Genomic DNA, 19,344 nt, shown 5'->3' on the forward strand with positions numbered 1-19,344 from the left:
GAACTGCTGTCCACGTGGTGGGTCTTCAGGGTGTCTCGGCTTTGCCCAGTACAGCTCTGGTCTCCCTCACCACCACCCCAGTGCTGGGCAAGTCTCCTTACCTAACATCTGCTAAGGATGGGCTATAGCCGCCACCACCACAAAACTGACTGCATGTGTGGGGGCGGGGGGAGCTGGCCTCTCCAGCTGGTCCGCTGAGCATCACACCTAGCTAGGAGGCAAAAGCACTCTCTGGAGGGACGGCATGAACCATTCTGAGGGCCTTCTGCCAGCCAGCAGCAGGAAAGGCCAGTAGTAGCTGTGGTAACCCTCGGTGATGGGCAGGCTTCCTCCAAGAGTCCCAGAGGACAACGAAGCCCCCCAGCAGAGCTTCCCTTCCAGTTCCCACAGCGCCCGAGGAAGATGCTTGGGAAGTTCTGAGATTCGCCACTAGGCGGCACAGTGGCCATAGACGCTCTGAGATCATGGCTTCCTTGTGGTGCCTCTTGCCAGGCCTAGGGGCCTGGTGCTCCTTGTCAGCGTTGAGCTGTTTCAATGCAAATGAGGTTGCTCAAGAGTGTTGCAAGATGGTTCTGTTGGGCAAGTGTTGATGTTCCTGGTGAAGCCCTGTTTACTCAGCCTGCCTTCCATCTCTGATCCTGAAACGTCTTACTGGGCCCCGTTGATGAGATCAGTGCTGTTGTGGTTGCATTGTTGGAGTTGAGAGTTTAGGTTTTGGCATCGGACACCCTAGGTAGGATTTAAACCCCAGCTCAGTCTTTCGTCGGTTTTGCTATTGGCTTACGTGTTTATGGTTTATTATAGGCTTTGAAAGGAGGGGAGAAGTTGATGTTACCTTCAATTTTAAGGTAAAGAGATTCAATCATAATACTTATTTCCATCTTGTGAGCCCCAAAGGAGTGTGGATTCTGACCCAGAATGCCCGTTTCGTGCCCCAGTTCTTGTTCTTGACCAAGTCCTGGTTTCCTTGTGCCTCCGTTTCATCCGTAAAATGGGGGTGCAAGAGGCCACAGAGATGTACCCGTGCTTCTGTAGGAGCCGGTGCTGTTGTTGGCTCCTCCCCACTCCGGGCAGTAAGTAAATGCCATGTGTGTGTGGGGGGGGGGCTCCAGAGGCCAGAGGGGCGCACGAGACCCCTCGGAGCTGTAGTTATAGGTGACTGTGTGCTGCCCAGTGTGGATGCTGAGAACTCAGGTTCTTTGGAAGAGTGGCAAGTGGTCTTAACTGCTGAGCCGTCTCTCTAGCCCTGTGCGTCAGCCTCTTGCATAGCACAGTCAAGCCTGCGTCTCTGCGCCTCTAGGCCTAGCCTTTAAGCTTGGGCGGGTTCTGTTTGTTTTTGCTTGTTTTTAATGTTCTTACTTAATTTTTTTTTAAATTTTATAAACTAATATAAAACCCTTGAGAGTAAATAAAAATATCACACATTTAAACTGTTTATGTGTTTGGAGTGTGCGTGACATGTGTGGAGACAGAGGACAGCATGTAGGAGTTGGTTCTCTCTGTCCACTGTGGAAGTTCCAGGGATGAAGCCCAGGACTTTGTGGCAAGTGCCTTGCCCACCAAGCCTGACCTCCCTGGCCCCTCGCATTGTACTTTTCGGACAGTCTCACTCCGTAACTCAGGCTGGCCTTGAACTCATGGCAACCTTTCTGCCTCGGCCTCTGGTCCTGGGTTAGAGGCATGAGCCGCTGCGCCTGTCTAAGTTTAGTCTTTATTTATTTTTTAAGTTTTTTATTTATGTTCTTAAATTATTATTTTATATTTATGAGTGTTTTGCCTGCATGTATGTCTGGGCACCACATACATGCCTACTGCCTGAGAGGCCAGAAAGAGTGTCAGATCCGCTGGAACTGGGGTTACAGATGGCTGTGAGCCACAATGTGGGTGCTAGGGATTGGACCCAGGTCCTCTGAAAGAGCAGTCAGTGCTCTTGACTACTGAACCATCTCTCCGAGCCTCCAAGTTCAGTTTTGAATAAAGTATACTTTTCTGGTAGTAGGACTTAGCTATAAGTACTGGGTGCTATAAAAGGCTGGCTACCCAGAAAAGCTGGGCCATCTTTTAAAAAACTGTATATTTTATATTTATTTGTGTGTGTGTGCGTGCACTGCAGCATGTATGTGAAAGACAGAGGGCAACTTACAAAGTCAGTTCTCTCCTTCCACTGTGGGGTCCTCAGGGATCAAATTTAGGTCGTCAGTCTTGGTGACAAGCTATCTCTTCAGCCCCTGCCTGCCTTTTATAGATGAGACAGCTCAGAGTGTCCGCTTGCCCCAGGTGGGCAGAATTTGGTCTCCTGCAGACTCTAGCAGGTCTTAGAGCCAGTGAGGTGTGCGAGGGCTCCAATGCGGCAGAGCCGGCATCTGTGAGGCCTTGGAGATCCGCTTTTTCTAGGGTTAGTGCTGCAGCAGCCTTCTTCAGGCAGAGAACTGACTTCTGATTCTTTGAAGCATTGGTTGGCTCCTGGCCCAGGGAGTGCTCAGCTCTGCCGACGGGGAAGGATGCTGTCATTTATACAGGGAAACAGACCAGAGAGAACAGGAGAGGTAGCACCCACGGGGAGGCTGGAGAAAAGCGCTCTGAAGCTGGGATGAGTTGCAGCTGCAGGGTATGCGCTGGGTGTTGGGAGCGAGAGATGTGCCTGAGGGCCTGGGGTTGGTAAGAGTGAGGAGTCGAGGGACAAGAGGAGCCTTCCTTGCAGGAGAGGAGACAGGGCTGGAGAGGAGGCCTTGGAAAATGTAGTATTCCCCCTACCAAAGCGGTTTCCAGGGCTTCCTGGTCCGCTGAAACCACTCATCTCCAGTGGAAGACCCAGGCTGTTTGGTTACCATGATCAAGCTTCTCTTGGCACCCTCCTTTGGCCTGGCCTTGGGTGAGCTTGCCTTGTCAGGCAACAGCTTCTGGCACGTCTCACCCAGGCTTGTGTTTTCAAACAGTTTCAATTTTCATGGCACTGGTTCCTCAGCCTTATATCACCCCTGAAGTACAGAGCCCATTTCGTTGGAAACGAGGCTGATTGGCTGTGTTCCGCAGCCGGCCCATGTGGCAGTGATGTGATGGAGTGTCAGTACAGCTCACGTGTTGTGTGCTTGCGCGTAGTGGGCACACGCCTGGCTCGCAGCCAGGGCAGCAGTCGCTGCTCAGCTGGCCTGGGCACACGATGCGGGGCAGAAAGTAAGAGCACTTCCCGGATTCTAGGATCTCGGGAAGGAAGTCCAGGGAGTCTGGAGGCCCTGTGTCCTGTCCTCTTAGCGGCCTCTGCAGCTCCTACCACCCGCCTTCTCCTGCTGGGGAAGTAGGAAGCTGAACTGGAAGAGAACAGTCTGGGCAAAGGCCCAGTCAGAATTCTGAGGCTGCTTGCTAAAGTGCAGCTTCTCAGGCCCTGTCCAGACCCACTACCTCAGTGTGGGCGCCCAGGGATTATTTTATTTCAAGGCAGGGCTCCTGTTGTCCAAGCTGGCATTAAATTCTCTTGGTGATGGAAGTTAACCTTGAACTCCTGATCCTCCTGGCTTCACCTCCCATGTGCTGGGATCATAGGCATGAAGCCTATACTCTACTGCCTAAGAACTCTTAAACTAAGCCAGAACTTACATTCTGGGTGTGGACTGATGGCCACATTCGGGCTTGATAGACAATGAAGGTAGCAAGAGGGATGTTGCTGGATCCCCATGTGCCTGGGCCAGCTCTTTGAAGTTGTTTTTAGTTGGAGGTAAGCTGCAAGGAACTGTCAAGAAACAGGGTTCTAAGCCCACCCCTCCCCCAAACACTGGCACCTCCACCCTCAATTTGGCCTCATCGTGGGCTGTGAGGAGACTCTGCATAAGGCTTTGTTCCTGGGAGAAGGAGGCACCCAGTTGTGGTCCAGCAAAGAAATGCGTGCCACCGCAGTCCTCAGCCAGAACCCAGCTTGTTGCTCACTTCGGCTTTCTGGTTTGCAGACATGTGACATCAGGGCAGCATTTCCAGTAATGATGAAGCTGATGGAAAAACAGGGACCCGAGGGAAATGTGCCTTGCTCATTGTGTTAGCACCTTTTTCTGATCTAAAAAGTTTAGTTTAGAAACAGAAATGTGCCATGTGGAACTTGGTTGGCTCGCAGCCTTCTTATAATTGGTCAGTTTCGAAATGTGAAGGCAGAGAGTTTTTCCGAAGTTTCAGGACGTTTAGAAGGAAAAGGATGCTTTTTCCTGACTTTTTCTTTGCCCCCCTTGGATCTGGTTGTCACCATGTGACCCGAGTAGCTGGCATAATTATGGGAGGACCGGTAACGTCGGGATAGGAGTCCTGCATTAAGATAGTGAGGCCATGTCGGAATCTCTTCACATTCCCGGCTGGGGGGAGCATTGGCTCCCTGTTACTGCCCTTTCCTCAGCTCTGCTTCTGATTTGCATGTGTGGTATCTTGGGGGTGGCATCTGTGGTCTCAGGGACAATTTTTCTTATCTGGGTCTCCCTGGGTCACCCTGGGTCCTTGTAGGTTCCCTGAGTGTTAAACAGGGTCCAAGTGAGTTATATAACCATTCCCTCAGGAGGGTGAAAAGCCAGCAACACAGGCCACATTAAGACTGTCTTTGTTCACTGGCAGTGACCCCATGGAGACTGTGCACATACATAGGTCTATCAGGGAAGGACATCCACTCTGTTCCCTACCTGCACCACCCATCTAGTGCCTCTTGGGTCCTCATTTACATTTGATCCCAGGCTTCTGATTTCAGGGCCCATGCCCATGCTCCCATGACCTGGGCCACCTCTTCTCAAGGCCAATGACCTTGTGGATAGGAGTGGCAGTCTGGGAGAGGGGGAGGGTCCTTGAAGGCTGAGTGGATAAGGAGCAAGTCTCCCAAAAAGTGCTGGTTCTGGACCTTTCTTCCAGGACTGTGTGGCTGTTGCTGGACCTAGAATTGGCCTCCTAGACTTGGCTGTTTTATAGATTTGTTTGCTAAGCAAACATTTAGTTTTCTGGTGCTAGAATGTGTCACAGAAAACCATGACCCAGGCAACTTCAGGCAGAAAGAGTGTAATTCGGCTTCTAGTTCCATAGGGTTAGGGTCTATGATGGAATGTATGCATTGGCAACAGGTGGCTGGAGCAGCCAGCTGAGAGCTCACGTCTTGGTCCATAAGCAGGAGACAGAGAGCATACTGGGGATGGTGGGAGTCTTTGAAGACCTCAGAGCTCAACCCCAGAGACACACCTCCTCCAACAAGGCCACACCTCCTAATCCCTCCCAAACAGTTCCACCAGTTAGGAACCAAGCGTACAAACATATGAGTGTATGGGGGACATTCTCATTCAAACCGTCAGTAGGGATTCAACCTCATGCATGCTAAGCAAGTAAGTTGTCTACCACTGAGCTATGTAGCTCATCATGATGCTAAGCAACTTGGGAGGAAAGGTTTTATTTCATCTTACAGTTCTCAGAACACACTCCATCACTAGGGGAAGTCGGGGCAGGAACCTGCAAGCAGAAACTGAAAGCAGAAGGCATGGGGGAACACTGTTTACTGACTTTCCTGTCCCATCCAGGACTGCTGCCTAGTGGTAGTGCCGCCTGCAGTGGGCTGGACCTCCTACACCAGTCATCAGACAAGTATTTTCTTGATTAAGTTGCTTTCCCAGATGACCCTAGCTTACGCCGAGTTGACTTAAAAACTAGCCAGCACACCCATACTGGCTGTGGGCGTGTGCATTTCCTGTGTCAGCCTCCTGAGTGCCAGGCAAAGAGAGGGAGCGGCTGTGCAGAAGGTGTCTGGCCAGTCACAGCCCTTGGTGACCCAGTGTTCAGGCCTCCTCTAAACTGGGCATCTCAGGTGGCTATGGTGACACATGTCTGCAATCCCAACAGAGGAAGCAGGCGTTGTACTCAGCTACATAGCAAGTTTCAGGCCTGTCTGGGTTACATTGACACACTGTCTCTAAACGTCAGGTGTGAGGCGCTGAAAAACTTCCCATTGCCTGGGAGACTGTGGCACATGGGCCATGAGTTTGAGGCCAGCCTGGGCTACAGGCTGTCTCAGTAAGGAAACATGTAAAGTAAACTGAGCACACAGCTCCTCCACATTCTCCAAGTACCAACCGTGAGGTGCTGTTCAGAGACCTAGCACAGGTCACCTCTGCTAATAGGTGCACCCGAATGGGAGAGCGCTTGTCCCAGGGGCCTCCTCCAGCCTTCTAAAAAGAGTAGAACCCTAGAGCAGTCTCAGAGATGCTTGTTCACACCCATAAAAGGAGTGTAATCATTCTAGCTGATTTCCTGGCCATGGGCCCCCACCCAGATGTCTGCCATAGGACATGCTCCCTAGGGCTCTGCCTGTGGCCTCCCTTGGGGACAAGTCTCCATCAGGCCAGACTCCCCAGCGTTATTGACGGACAGACATAGACAGAACAAAGAACAGCCTTTTTTCTAGAGCAGGGCAGGGCTCAGAGACATGGCCTGTCCACCGTGAGCAGGGAACACAACTAGACACAGCCTGGATGTGGTGTGGAAGGGTTAACCCCGCCCCCAGCCCTCCCCGGTCCTGCAGGCACTCTCTCAGCTACTGCTTTCTGGGCAAAGTTCAGTCACCTGAGAGCCAGCTGTGGGATTTCCCCAGCAGCGAGGCACGCATGCATGCATGCATGCTTCTGTGTGGGCGTGCATACACCGCTGTTTACGTGGTGTCATTAAGCTCAGGGGACCTGGCCAGTCCCTTGCAGAGCAGAGGCTGGCCAAGGCGGAAGAGGCCCAGGAGCTTCAGGCAAACACCATGGAGGAGGGGGTACCGTGAGCCTGGATTTTACCAGTCGTGATAAGCACGTTGCCCCTGCACAGACTCCCGTTTCCGGTGACATCCATCTTGTCACACAACTATATTGGTTATGGATGTGTGGGGTTTTTTTTTGTTGTTGTTTTTTTTTTTTAAGCCCTTGGAACACTTTAAAGCAAATGTCAGTCAGCAGCCTTCTGGGATGTTTGCTGGGCTTGAGGGTCTGTGTACCACAGTGTCTACGAAGGTTGAGGGCATCCCCCAGCCTCAGAAGGCCTGCATGTGGCTCAGAAGGACAACTTTGGAATAGATTAATATCAGGGCCACAGGCATCAGTGGGCCTGGGTTCCTATGAAACCAGTAAAGCAAAGACCAGAGAAGTTCACGCTCCCATCATCCACTGAGAGTTAACTGGACGGACACTTTGAGGTGTGACAGAGTCCAAAGGATTTTCGGGTCTAACTGGAGAGACACAACACTTTTGGTGTGTGTGCTAGGAATGGAACCCAGGGCCTTTGTACATGCTAAGCACACGCTGTCACCCCGGGATATGTGCCGTGCCTAGCTCAGTGTGCTTTTATTAAACTCCTGCTATGTGAACACTTGCTAACGCAGCCCCTCGCAGGCATTCTGGAGCTGGATGAAGCAGTGAAAGGGACAGGGAAAGATGAGTGAGACAGACCAACCTTGAAAAATGGGTCTTCCCAACTTCAGTTCAGACAAGAGCCCTTACCTGGCTTCTGTGGCTTGTGAGCCTTGCTCAGAATCAGGCCCTGTTATACCGGCAAGGGGACTCACCCTGATTCCTCTCTCTCAGTCCATTCCAGTGAGCTTCAGAGCAGAAGGATGCCCTTTGCGGGTGCCTGGACAGGGTCAAGCAGGTAGCCAAGGGTGCCAGGCTGCTTCAAGACAGGGCAGACAAGATCACTGGGGAAGGGGAGGCGTTGTACGATCCCTCCTCCTGTGCTGAAGATGTCCTGTAGAACTGGGACATCAGCAGGGTCCAGCAGGGCCTGTGGACGCTGCTCACTAAACAGTCGCAGCTGATTGAGTCCAGAGTGAGAGACGGGATGTTCTACCCCAGACTACCTAGATTGGAAGGTCCATCCTGACCTGCTGCCCTTGACCCCCTCCCTTTCTGTTGGCTCCTGAAGGGGCTTGCCAAGAGAGGGGCAGGTACAGGACTAAGTCTATAGGTCTGAAGTGTCTGGCTGGCTGACTTACTGAGTCACTGACCCATTTCTATGCTGCCCCTGTGTGTGTGTGTGTGTGTGTGTGTGTGTGTGTGTGTATACACAGTGCCCTAAGTGGGGGCTTCTCAGGGGATGGTGGGTGGAGCAGCTGCAGGGAGGACCACCAAGGCAGACCACCCTGTGGAGGGAGTGGCTGGGATGCTGGAATTTTCATTCTTGTGTTTGTTTCTTCTGTGTTGCACACAAGCAGCAGGGCTCCAGGAGAGGTAAGGACCTGAGAACTGAGGGGGAGGCCACACCCAAGGGGCTGTGCCGGGTCAAGCCCAGCTGCCAGGAGCAGATGCTCAGCCCCGCCCACCCATTTCCCCACTCAGTGCCCCTTTGTCTGTTCACACATCTCCCAACTAACTAATGTGACCACCTGTCTTTAAACAGAAGCTTCTGGTCTCAGCACCATGCAGGCTGCCGCTCTCTGCTGAAGCCCCTCCCCCGGACAGCTGAGTGTTTCCGAAGGTGGCTTTCCCTGCACCCACTGGGCTGCACTGGCCTGGTCCCAGCCCTGGCTCAGGAAGGCATCCTTTTCTTGGTCCTTTAGAAGCTATGGGCCACCCCCATTTCCCCACCTGAGCAGACAGTCTGCTTGTTTTCCTCCAGCAGCTCAGTACATTCCTACCCTAGGCTGGGCTGTCCCATGTGTACGTGGATTCTGGGAAGGGCAACACTCTGGGGAAGGAGACCTTTGTAGCTGCAGACAAACTGTGGGAACATGGCCGAGTTTAACAGAGGAGCAGAGTGAGGGGAAGACCAGAAAATGAGATCTCCCCTGAGGGCCCCTTTGTTCCCGATTCCAGGCCCACTTGCCTGGGCTCCACTCCGACACCACCTCTTCCTTGCTGTGGGGTCTTGGGAAAGGACATTAACTCTCCTGAGCCTCGGTTTCCTCATCTTCAGAAGGCAGATTGTTGTAAGGGTCAAGTAAGAAAACACATCAGACGTTCAAAGCCGTGCCCCACCCTCCTCAGGTGGTGTGAGAAGCGATGCTGTCTGCCTGAATCTTAAGCAGGTGGTGCGCTCTCTCTCTCTCTCTCTCTCTCTCTCTCTCTCTCTCCTCTCTCTCTCTCTGTGTGTGTGTGTGTGTGTGTGTATGTGTGTGTGTGTGTCAGTGCATGAGTCCCCACATGGTCTTTCTGGCCTGTGTGATAGGACCAGGAAGCCGAAGATGTCCAACAGTGGCAGGGCAAGTGGGCGTGTGCAGAAGGGACAAAAGGAGGCCCAAGACCCACAGGAGTAACCAAGCTGCTCCTGGGAGAAAGGCTTACCCCTTCCTGGTGGTTACATCCACATGACCCAAACACTTCCGTGGACCTTTTCTCCCAGCACTGCCCAATCGAATTCACTCCTCATCCCACGCCCCCCACTCCTGAGACAGAGTTTCTCTGGGTAACAGTCCTGGCTGTCCTGGAACTCACTTTGTAGACCAGGCTGACCTCGAACTCACTGAGATCCTCCTGCCTCTGCCTCCTGAGTGCTGGGATTAAAGGCGCACACCACCACCACCCGGCCTCAAAATCACACTTAAACCTGACCTTCAACCAGGATAAGAAGTTTGACTGAAGCATAATGAGCTGGAGAAACTGGCCTTTGACCTCTTTGTTTCGTCTTCACCGTTTCTTTTGTGCCATGCTCGCCCAGATGGCAATAGTCTCTCTCACAGTTGTGCCTGCTCCCTCTCCCCATAGACAATTACTCTATAAGACACGGATGAGCCCCATGGGACTGTTGGAACAAGTGTCCATGTCAGTGGGGGAGACAGGGACATGCTCCTGTCCTGAAAACAGCTCCTGCGCTGCTGCTACCGTTAAATACAGGGCTGGCAGCTACAGGCTGAAAGCAGTGGCCAGGTTTCCTGGTGGCATAGTCAGAGAGGGAAAGAAGCACACGGAGTCTCGGAAACTTAAGAAATTGGCCCTGTGCAAAGTCAAGTTGTAGCAAAAGAAGGAGGGAGGGTTAGGATGCAGCTGGTTGCTTAGAAGCTGCTCACGGGTATGAACAATAGAATTCCCAAAGAGGGAGAGGCCTCTCCTGAGATCCTGACAGAGGGAAGGGCCAGGGAGGCCAGAGATTTTCATTTCATCTGGCCTGGCAGAATCCCTGAGCCTTTGGCTCTCTGTCATTCTCCACGGAGTCTGAGCAGTTGGCAGCCCACCCACTTCTTGTCCCTCCACCCAGGCCTGCAGCCCACCGTGGGTTTATTAGTTGGGAATGTGGAACTTGCTCTTCTCCAGGAAAGTGTCCTGCACACTCAGTTTAAGGCTGGACTGGGTATATGAAGCCGGTTCCCACAGCGCTGCAGTTGCTCATGGTTAGGGGCTTAGGGTGGCAGGGAAGGCGGGGTCCTTTCCTCATTTAGAGTAGCCAGGGCAGCCAGACCTTGGGGGGAGCTTCTGGAAATTCAGGAGTACCTGCCTGTCATTCTTGGCTTCTTCCTCATCACTCAGACCCGGCAGGAGCCAGGGTCAGCCACCAAGTGTGCACCAAGCCCGGCGTTTGGCCATACCTGTGGACTCTGGATCTTTCTCTGGGCCTAGATTCTTGGTGATGTTGCCGGCCAGTAGGACCATGGACATCATGGGTAACTGAAAGACCCCATCTCTACACCATCTTATCACCCTGGAATCCACAGTTTTTGCTGTTGCCTGCTTCCCGTCGTCTCCCTGAGCCCTCGCTCCCACCTGTCCTGGAGCCTTCCGGGGCAGCAGGTGACGCCAGTGTGCAAACTCCTGAAGAAGGTGGGGACGACAAGAAGGTCAGGTTGCTAGGTGTCCTACTTCAGCCACTGTAAATGGCAAAGTGGGCACAAGGCCCAGGTCCTTGTTACTCTTGCTCTGTGTCTCTACCCCCACCCGATGCCTTGCTCAGTCTTCCATTGGCTCTAGCAGATGCCTGAGGGAACAGTTCAAAGGGAGGATGGGTCTGTTTTGACTCATGGTGCCACAGAGGTCACAATCATTGTCACGGAGCAGATCTGCACCTGTGATCTGAATGCTTCTCCAGCTCACGGCGCTCTTTCGGGAGGCCATGGAGCCCTTAGGAGGCCTAGCTGCTGGGAGCAGCTCACCGGGGAACCAGCCTTTGAAGGTTGCCCCTGCCCGTATTCTAGCCGAGCTCCCTGTTTCTTGGTCCACTGTGCTGGTGAACGGTTGTTACTATTTACACTCCTATGAAATGAGCTTCCCTTCCATGGTAGACGGAACCATGGACCCAGATGAAGCTGTCCCTGCCAGGTCACAGCGGTGCAAACCTAACTAACCAATTCCACCTCATCGCCGTGGCCTGGGGTAAATAAGACAGCAAAGCAAAGCTGTTGACCTCACTGTAGCCGGGAAGCAGACAGAGAAGGAAGGGGAGGGGTCCAGAAGCATCTTTGGGGCCATACAGCTAGTGACCCGCTTCCTTCCAGGTGAACTCCACTCCCTGTGTCTTCTCATCTCCCGCTCCATTTTAGGTTCAAAGCCTCAGGTTTCAGTCACTTCCCTGAATCCCATCAGCTGGCGACAAGACCTGAAATCCAAAGGCTTGTGGGAGATGTCTCATATTCAAACATAAGGCATCTTTCAGAGTGATCTGCTTTTGGGGGTTGGTTTTTCCAGAAGTTGAACCTGTGTTTAAGTGGTTTTTTTTTCTCTGGAAAGATGGTCTTCCAGGGCTCATTCACTCACATATGTTATAGCAAGTACCAGCTTTCTGCCAGGAAAGTCTAGGACGTCAGACAACCACCTGAGAGGCCAGCAGGCCTGAGCGCTCTCCCTGGCAGGTGTTGAATATTGAGGCCCTTTGCCCGAGGCCGCAGAGCTAGCTCTCAGCAAGGCCAGGCATGTAGAATGCCAGTCCCACGCCTCTCATTTTGTGGGAAACTGTGTCCCTGTTCTGCGGGACCCTGGCTCCTTGGTCAGTGGAGGACAGGAAAGAAAGCACCAGTTGGTTTGTGTTGGTCACAGCTGTTTCTTGGCTGTGCGTGCCTCTTGCCCCTGAGCCAGCAGCCCTGTCTGCCTGCTGGCCGGAGGGCCCGGTTGTGGGAGCCAGAGGCTCTCCTCTGCTCGTTAGAACTAGGTGGAAGGGGTCCTTCCTACCCCAGGAGAGAGCTTGCCAGGGCGGGCTGGGAGCAGCAGGGTTGGATTTACTCTGCACATCCAGGGATTGGGAAATGATCTGCTCTTAAAAAGACAGGCTTGTTTCTGTCTCTCCCGTTTTCCTCTGAGGACGGGCATGTGCTCAGGTCTCTGACCTCTGGCCACTTCCAGCCTACCTTGTGCTGCTGTGAATAAGGTTTTATTGGAAGATGAATGGCCCCGTTACTGTTCCTGGTATAATCACCGGGTGATATTTATTTATTTGTCTGGAAATGGACCCTAGGTCCTCAAATATTTTGTTATTGAGATACAATCTCAGCCCTCTCTAGATTTTGAGACAGAATCTAAGTGGCCCAGGCAGGTTTTGAACTTCTGGTCATCCTGCAACCACCTCCCAGGTACTGGGACTTGTGGTTTCCTCCATGCCCAGCTCATTTTTGCACCATCATAGTAGAACTGAGTGGTCTGCCCAGAGACCATCTGGCCCCTGGCTGGCAGAATAATCCTTCCTGGACTGTACACCCAGGCAGAATGCCTTTCTGTGGTTCACTGGGGGAGGTTCGCCTTTCTCAAAACACTTTCTCCTGAGGGAACCCAGAGGGAACCACAAAGGAAGAGAGGGTGCAAGATGTGGGCACAGGCAGGTAAGCTCCCCATCCCCACCCCACTCTTCACTGGGCCCTTTTTGCCTGCAGCTACTTAGAACCTTGGTGACCCTCAGCTCCGTGAGGGCAGTCCTGCCGGCTACCAGTCTTGGTGAGAGGCTCTGGCCTCAGGTCCAGCCCTATCTGTCCCTTATTTTAGCTGACCCAGTCTGAAGGTGATGGTGGGAAGTATCTCAGACTAAATGCAGGGGTTTTCTTGGTGTATCTAGCATAGTGTATTATTCCGTTACCACCCTTGCATCCTGGGACCATGACTTCCCTGGTGCCCCCAGAGCTGAAGGACGCTGCAAGCCAGAGCCAGGCTGGTGCTAGCTACATCATGGGAAGTGGTACCCACCGTGGTGGCTAACCTTCAGGAAGCACTGGTAACTACCAGGCGTTATGTTGGCTACTGGCATCCCCTCATTTAGTCATCGCGGCAGCCAAGAAGGCAGGCATGTCACTTTATCCTGAGTTTTAGAAGGTCAAGAATAGACTCTGAGGGAATGGAGAGATGGCTCAGTGGTTAAAAGCACTGGCTGCTCTTCCAGGGGGTCCCAGGTTTGACTCCCAGCACCCACATGGCAGCTCCCAACCATCTGTAACTCCAGTTCCAGGAGATCCGACAGCTCCTCTGGCCTCCTTGGGTCCAGGGACGCAAGTGATGCGCAGATATACATGCAAGCAAATCACTCAAAAAAGAGAATGAAATAAAAATCAGCTTTGAAGAAGAGGTTTATTTAAAAAAGAAAGACTAGGGCTGGAGAGATGGCTCAGAGGTTAAGAGCATTGCCTGCTTTTCCAGAGGTCCTGAGTTCGATTCCCAGCAACCACATGGTGGCTCACAACCATCTATAATGAGATCTTGTGCCCCCTTCTGCTCTGGTGGCATACATGCAGACAGAACACTGTATACATAATAAATAAAAAAAATTAAAAAAAAAAAAAAAAGAAAGACTAGGCTTCAAAAGATTAAGTAACTCCCTTAAAGGGGAGGATCCTGGGTTTGTACCCAGGCCTCAGACCCCAGAGACTGCTTTAGAACTTGCTCTTGGGTTACAGTAAAATTTGAAACAGCAGCTTCCCAGCTCTCCAGGTCGGGGGCTGGAGAGGGAAGGCAGGCTTATGAACAAGTGTGTAATGAATGTGCTTGAAACGGTGGCATTGAGCTCGGGCTGCCTGATCAGTGTCCTTGTGAGAGATGGGCATTGTCCTAGCTGTGTGGCCTTGAGTGAGGGACGCTGCCTCTCTGGTTCACTGTGTGTGCAAGCTGGAGTACTAACAACACCTGCTGTCCCGAGAGGAACGAAGTAGTGCTTATACGAGGTGTGTGGCTCAAAGCTCGGGAGTCCACAAACGCTGGACCAATGTTGACTGTGTTGTCTGCTATGGAGAGGTCTGCAGCTCCCCTTGGCCAGCAGTAGGAGCCCTGCAAGGGTTTGCCTCTCATGTGTGCAGCCCAGCACTAGCCTGTGACTGTCTCCTGCGACCAGTACCCTGTACTTGGGGTCCTCTCCAGGAATGGCTCCATTCTATCTCATGGAAACCCGGTGCCTCTTAAGCAGCTTGAGGCCGGAGGCGTGTGCCCACCTCCTGAGCCCATATGGGAGTAAATGCTCCACTATGGGCAGACAGTGCCTGTGTGACCTCCGGGGTTCGTGGTGACTTTTGATATTCCAGAAATGCTTGAACCAGGACTGGCCCTGTGACTCAGCCAGGAAAGGTGCTCACTGCAGAAGCCTAGCAATCCAGGCTCAACCCCTGGAACACGTGTAAAGGTGGAAAGCGGGAACTGACTCCCTAAAGTTGTCCTCCTGTGGTGTGCTAACCAACACGCGTGTGCGCAGGTGAAGAGCTCCTCCCCATCATAGTACTTAGAGCGCCCTAGCCCACAATGACACTGTGGTTTAGTCCTCCCTGTTTCATTGGTGAGAAACTTTTGTCTGAGCCTGGAATGCAGCCCTCACCTCCCCACCACTAGAGGTCCCTCTCCTGGGTCCAGCGTGAAATGAAAGGCTTTGTAGGACAGTGGCTCTCAACCTGTGGGTCGTGACCCTTTGGGGTCTAATGACCCTTTCACAGGGGTCTCCTAAGACCATCAGAAAACATGGACATTTACATTACGATTAATAACCGTAGCAAAATTACAGTTATGAAGTAGCAACGTAACGTTATGGTTAGGGGTCAGCACGAGGAAAGGGTTGCAGCATTAGGAAGGTTGAGAACCACTAGGAGTCTTCTGCTCCTACATCATCATCTATTGGGGGGCGGGGGCGCAGCTGTGGCAAGAGCTGAACATGGCTTCAATGCATAGCGGTATCACAAAACTAAAACTCCCCTGACATTTGAGGTCCTGGGTCTGGTGTGCTGAGCCCGCTGGCCTTTGACAATCCTTGGAGCCACCAGGCCCCGTAGGACCAGCCTCCCACGTGGCCACAGAGGCAGAGCAGAGCGGCCTTCTCCAGCCCACACTAAAGCCGAATCCCATTGCAGGGAGGGCCTGGGTCAGGAGTCTGCTTCAGAGATTCCTGTGTTTCAACAGACACCTCATTATCCCAGCCAGCCTCTGTAATCATACAGGCCCACGCCCAGCAGTCATCCTAGGCCAGGAAATCATTCCCTCCCCTCCCCCGCCTTCCGCCCAGGGCGCCCTGAACCTCCGTGTCTGCAGCCACTCTTCAGTGGCCCTCTCGCCTGCCTAACGGTTTTCTCTCCTGCTTCTCCTTGCTCTCTCGGGGACTCGGAAGTGTTGCTAACCAGCTGGACTGAGTCTCCCAAGAAGGACGTGACAGGTACTGCCTTGCGTGCATGCGTGTGAACATGTGTCCCAGCGTGTGTGCCCAGGAGGCAGGCTTCCTTGCGCATGCTTCCCTTGATCTGCATGCGGGGTTTTCCACTCCCGGGCCTTCTGCCTGCTGGGAGAACCAACCCTTTGTCATCCTCAGCTGAGCCTTGGAGAGTGGCGAGGGTGAGAACGTGCTGGCCCAGTGCCTGTGGCTTCGAATCCCAGCTCGGCCATGCCCTGCCTGCTCTGCCCTGGGTGTGTGTGTGTGGGGGGGGGTTGCATAACCTTCCCAAGGGCATGTGATGCCATCTCGGGGCATTTCTGTTCCAGGATGATGGCGGCCTGCTGTCATTTTTGGCCTTATCACATTGACCATCCCAGGAAGAGTAGCGAAAAATGAGCCATCTCTCATCTGAGGCAGAGAGCCCCTGACACCTTCCAGAGATCTCTCAGGGGAGTTAGAGATCTGGAAAGCAGGAGGTTCCTTGCTGTGCATGTGATAGGGTGGATCACAGCTCCAGATCCTAGTAGTTCAGAGCTTGGAATCGCCCCAAGGCTTTTCGCTGCCCATGAGGTACCCTTCAGGGCCTGGAGACTTAGCCTTTATCTGGGCCTTCTGGGTAGAGGGTCAGGGTCTTGTGGCAAAAGCCACGAACAGCAGGACTATAGTGCTTAGCGTAAGTGGTGGGAGAGCGGTGGCATTTCCAGAAGAGTCTTCCACAGGGTCCCGTTCTTTCTAAGAGCAAACATTAAGGCTGAAGGGGTGGGGAGGCACCACAGCGCTGGAGGGAGAAGAGGTCTTGGGCCAGTTGCAGGGTTACAGCTCAAGCTCCATTCCCCTGCCCCCCGCCACTGCTGTTGGCAGGAAAGGGGGTGTTGAGCATCCTGGGAGAGAGGCCAGGTGAGAAGGCAGTGGGGGAGGTCCCCCTTCCCTCCTGGTCATCCTTATGGTGTCCCCTATGATGCCGGCCTGTGCCTGAGCTAATCACTGGGCTCCTGTCCCTTTTTCCCCTCTGCTCACGCCAGGGAGCCCGAGCCCACTTGGCCCACAGCAATGCATTCTATTCACCAAACGTATAGCTGAGAGGCCAGCAGGCCCAGTGCAGCCTGGGAAGAACCGGCTGCGAGCGGCTGTTGGGCCTTGGTGGGATGCCCAGGGTTGGGAGGGTTATGGGGAACCTGGGGCTGAGCTCCCACGGGGCCTGGCCAACTGAGAGTCCAAGGCTCGAGTCTCTCCCAGCCTTGGTTTCCCTTCTGGAATGCTGGGGGAATTCTGTCAGACAGGAAACACAGAGGTGATGGGCTAATGCCAGAGATCCTAATAGATTGGGGTCCTGGGGCTGCTTAGCCTGGCATCCAACCCTCAGTGACCAGGGGGCTCTGAGCTGGCTCTCTCCTGCTGGTAAGGCCCTGCCTGCCTGGAGGTGGGTCTAGGAGAGGTGTATTGCAGGAATGTAGCTTTAGGCTTTCCTCTGCACCCTCCAGGGCAGTGGCTTTTGCTATGAGCTGCCCCTGGCAGTGAGGTCTTTGGTTCCTCCGTCTCCCGCGCTCTACTCTCTAAGCAGCTGCTTGTACTTTGCTCGGGGCTTTAGGCCTTGTGATTTCAGTGCAGGCGCAGAACAGCCCCTGAGATACTGTTCCTGCTCATAGATGAGGAGGCCAAAATCGAGAAGGTTAAGTTTCCTCCCCAGGGTCACAGAGCAAGCAAGGGCAAGACTGGACTGGACCCTGACTCTAATCTTTTGCCTTTGAAATGCCAGGCAATGATTGGGTCTAGGTCGTGTCTTGTGGCACCGTGTCAGGTCTGGAGTGCATGGTCTGGTTGGGAAACCGTTCCCAACCTAAAGCCCAGGAGAGAACAAGACGCTCTGTGACGGGGGTGCTAAGGGAGTCTCCTAGAGAGGCAGAAGGGCTTGGGTAGAATTGAGAGCAATAAAAGAGAGGGGAATGCATGTGGGCAGGGGGCAGGGCCTGCAGGAGCTGCTGAAGAAGAGTGTGCACAGGAACATCATGGGTGCTGAATCATGAATGTTCCGTGGAATGGTGGAGGAGTAGCAGGGAAGCAGGGGAGCACCAACCACAGGAAAGGCTGGCTCGGATCTGCCTTTTATCCTGTAAGTAATGAGGAGCCATTGAAGGTGTGGGAGCCGGGGAATGACTTGGCAGAGGCCTAGTTTAGAAGCTTAAGTTGACAAAGGAAATCCCAGAGTTCTATGCAGATGGTTATTGGAGGAATAGGCGAGGCAGGAGCAGGGCAGCAATCCTCAGGACCCTAGCAGGCCCAGCCAGGGACTCCTCTCCTGTAAAGGCCCATTCTAACCCAGGAAACAGTACTCTCTAGAAGGGTCCACCCCTCTCACTCTGCCAAGCACAAGGAGGCTCCCCCTCCTCCCGCAGACTCCTCCAGACCCCAATTTTCCAAGCCTTGCCTGCCTTGGAGGGGATCCAGAGCTGCCCCTCCAGATGACATCACCAAGCAGTTTCTCATCTGGTTACCTGTTCCTAGTGCCTGCTGCCATGCTGACACCCCAAGAGGCAGATGCCAGAGGGAGGAGCCTGGAGCCTGCCTGCACTGGGGGTGGAAGGTGGGGAGGAGAGAATCCCACAGCTAGCACAGCTGTCTCCAGGAAGAGTGGCAGCCTGCCTGCACTGTGTGACCCTGGAGAAGGCTCCCTTTGCTTTGCTTTCCCGAGTCCCAGATTGCTAGCCACTAGAGGCTCCAGCCAACTTCCCAGGCAGACTTCAGGGCTGTGGGTGTGTAGATTTTCTCCGCTTTGAAATCTTGCCTCGGGTTTTTCTTGGCTTGGAAATGAGCTGATATCTGTCGCCTCATGGGCACTCCGTCTTTGTCCTCATTACTTTGTCGTCTGGCCACAGACCTGGAGGAACTTGCTCCTTCTTGCCTCAGCTTCATGTCGCCTTTGCCCACTTCCAGTTCAGTCATTTATTGTCCCCCTCTTGGGGAGGTAAGACCCTTCCACATAGCAGCCACACCATCCGTCTGGAAGTACTTTGACCTCACACTCAGTGCCTACCACTAAAGGACATACGCGCTAGAGATGACCGTATGAATCTATAAAAATCCCAAACTCCAGTGTTGACCGGGTGTGCCAGGGGTCCCGGGATGCCGTGAGGCAGGGTCCTTCCTAGACACTAAGCATCAATGGCACGTGTAGGCTGTGTGTGATGCAGGGGTTAGTATGTGCTTGGTGACATGGGACAGCTAAGTGACCTTAGGGAATCTGCTTCCCTTTGAGACATTCAGTTTACCGTGTGTAACGTGGGGCTCTGTGGAGTCCTCTGTGGAAGTTTCTGTGAGGACCAAGCATGATGCTGCTTTGCTTTGATGTTGAGTATGGACTGACTGAGAAGGGCCCTGATGGGGACTTGCATATAATTGGCGTTCTCAGGACTTAACTTCCACCCCGTCCCCCATTTTAGCCTTGTATTCTCCTCTCCTGTTTTTCACATCCGAGGTCCCCTCCGTGTCTGGTCCTTTTCTGGTTTGTGCTGTGGAGGCACTGATAATCTCCAGGGCACAGTGGGAGGCCACCTGTCGCCCAGTGCCCAGTCTGTCTAGCTGGTGCAGAAGCTGGTAACATCTGCATGCAGATGCTGGGCTTCCCAGCTGTTGGTTGTGTTTCTGCCTGAAATGCAATTCTGGCTTTTCAGGGGCTCCCTGGGGGCTTTGCCCGTGTGAGCTCATGGGGCACACACCTCAGCTTCTGAGCCTTCGAAGGTTCCATCTGGGGCTGCAAAGCCCACGTTATGTGGGAGAAAAGTTTCTTTCTCTTTCCAGGAGAATGAACTTCTTTGACTCCCCCAGAGTTCTCTGGCCACAGAC

At 53.3% G+C, this 19,344-nt stretch overlaps 1 protein-coding gene across 4 annotated transcripts in view; it reads left to right on the top strand.

Annotated features, from left to right (window-relative positions):
* Positions 1-19,344, top strand: part of Sh3pxd2a (SH3 and PX domains 2A) — a 207,517-nt gene that overhangs the window by 135,059 nt on the left and 53,114 nt on the right. For 2 of the 4 annotated variants that reach the window (XM_057778865.1, XM_057778867.1), the window contains exon 7: positions 15,463-15,507. The exons of the other annotated variants lie outside the window; for them this stretch is intronic. In XM_057778865.1, the coding sequence (XP_057634848.1) occupies positions 15,463-15,507 (45 nt within the window). The remainder of the gene's footprint in view (positions 1-15,462; positions 15,508-19,344) is intronic. 4 annotated transcript variants of the gene reach the window in all.

The sequence above is a fragment of the Chionomys nivalis genome, chromosome 8 (genome assembly GCF_950005125.1).
Source record: "Chionomys nivalis chromosome 8, mChiNiv1.1, whole genome shotgun sequence".
Taxonomy (NCBI): domain Eukaryota; kingdom Metazoa; phylum Chordata; class Mammalia; order Rodentia; family Cricetidae; genus Chionomys; species Chionomys nivalis.